Source organism: Solanum pennellii, chromosome 11 (assembly GCF_001406875.1).
Source record: "Solanum pennellii chromosome 11, SPENNV200".
In the NCBI taxonomy this organism is placed as follows: domain Eukaryota; kingdom Viridiplantae; phylum Streptophyta; class Magnoliopsida; order Solanales; family Solanaceae; genus Solanum; species Solanum pennellii.
Genome location: NC_028647.1, coordinates 46,798,394 through 46,799,648, shown reverse-complemented (window position 1 = coordinate 46,799,648; position 1,255 = coordinate 46,798,394). Strand labels below are relative to the sequence as shown.

Sequence of the window (1,255 nt, the reverse complement as noted above, 5' to 3'; positions counted from 1 at the left end):
TTGTTGTCTCTTAAAATTGAGTAATGTATATTTTTTTTATAAAATATAAAATATATTTAAAATATGATTGACTATTGTTATTCCAACTCTCTCATAAAATATTTAGCATACATGCATATGAATAAAAAATAAATTTGATCCTTGCCCGAGTTTTTCTGCAGAATTTTCTAAAACACCACTAGATATTATTTCATTTTCATATACAAAAAAAATTCAATGACAACATTAGGTATATTCTTTAACATAAATCTAAAATCAATCTCTGAATAACGGTGGCCGTCTCCGTTTACCGCATATTTTTTTTAAAAAAAAAAAATGAATGCGGAGGAGCTGAGGCGGCTGTTTCAGATATTCGATAAGAACAACGATGGACATATAACAATGAACGAGCTAAATGATTCGTTGGAGAAAATGGGTATATATATTCCGGATTGTGAGTTAGGCCAAATGATACAAAATATTGATGTCAATGGCTATGGATATGTCGATTTTGATGAGTTTGGTGCACTTTATAAGATGATTTTTATGGATGATGATGAAGATGAAGACATGCAAGAGGCATTCAACGTGTTTGATCAAAATGGAGACGGATTTATCACAGTCGATGAGTTAAAATCAGTGTTGGGATCCCTCGGACTCAAACAAGGGGGAAACGTTGAGGATTGTAGGAAGATGATTAACAATGTGGATGTTGATGGAGATGGAAGGATTGATTTTATGGAGTTTAAGAGGATGATGATGAGAGGTGTTGGTTTTGCTACTTTTACTTAAATTATATATTAGTTCGAACCATGTACAAAATAGCTTCCAAATATTTATTTTTTAAAACAAAATCAATATTCTTGATTCACTAGATGGTATACACGCCTAAAATAGTGTTGAAGAAAATTATTTGAGGTTATGTGTTGTGTTTTATAAGAAAAAAACCATCTAAATGAATTCATTTTGATATATTTTACTTTACAATTTGAATTTGTTAGTTTCCATTAAACAAGCATGACCTAATACTTTGGTATATTTGCTTGGAAAGTGTTTTGAAGAGGGTGAAACATTTGAATAACAAACTTTTACTATCTGTGAGGGGTGGATTGGATAAGATCCTTCAATCCTTAAAACAAATGTTTGAGTCCTAAGTTATGAGGATATAAATTTTTGGTTGAGAAAGTGTTTCTCCACCAATGTGACACAAGTCTTACAAATTGAAAGAGTTGGTTTTGGTTCTTGTGGAATCAAACTAAATGGAAGATGAATTAAT

At 30.8% G+C, this 1,255-nt stretch overlaps 1 protein-coding gene across 1 annotated transcript; it reads left to right on the top strand.

Annotated features, from left to right (window-relative positions):
• Positions 1 to 242: 242 nt before the first annotated feature.
• On the top strand, positions 243 to 966 carry LOC107004268 (calmodulin-like protein 3). The gene has a single exon (XM_015202501.2). It carries the CDS (start codon positions 316 to 318, stop codon positions 769 to 771), a length of 456 nt encoding a protein of 151 aa, XP_015057987.1. The 5' UTR covers positions 243 to 315; the 3' UTR covers positions 772 to 966.
• Positions 967 to 1,255: the final 289 nt, after the last annotated feature.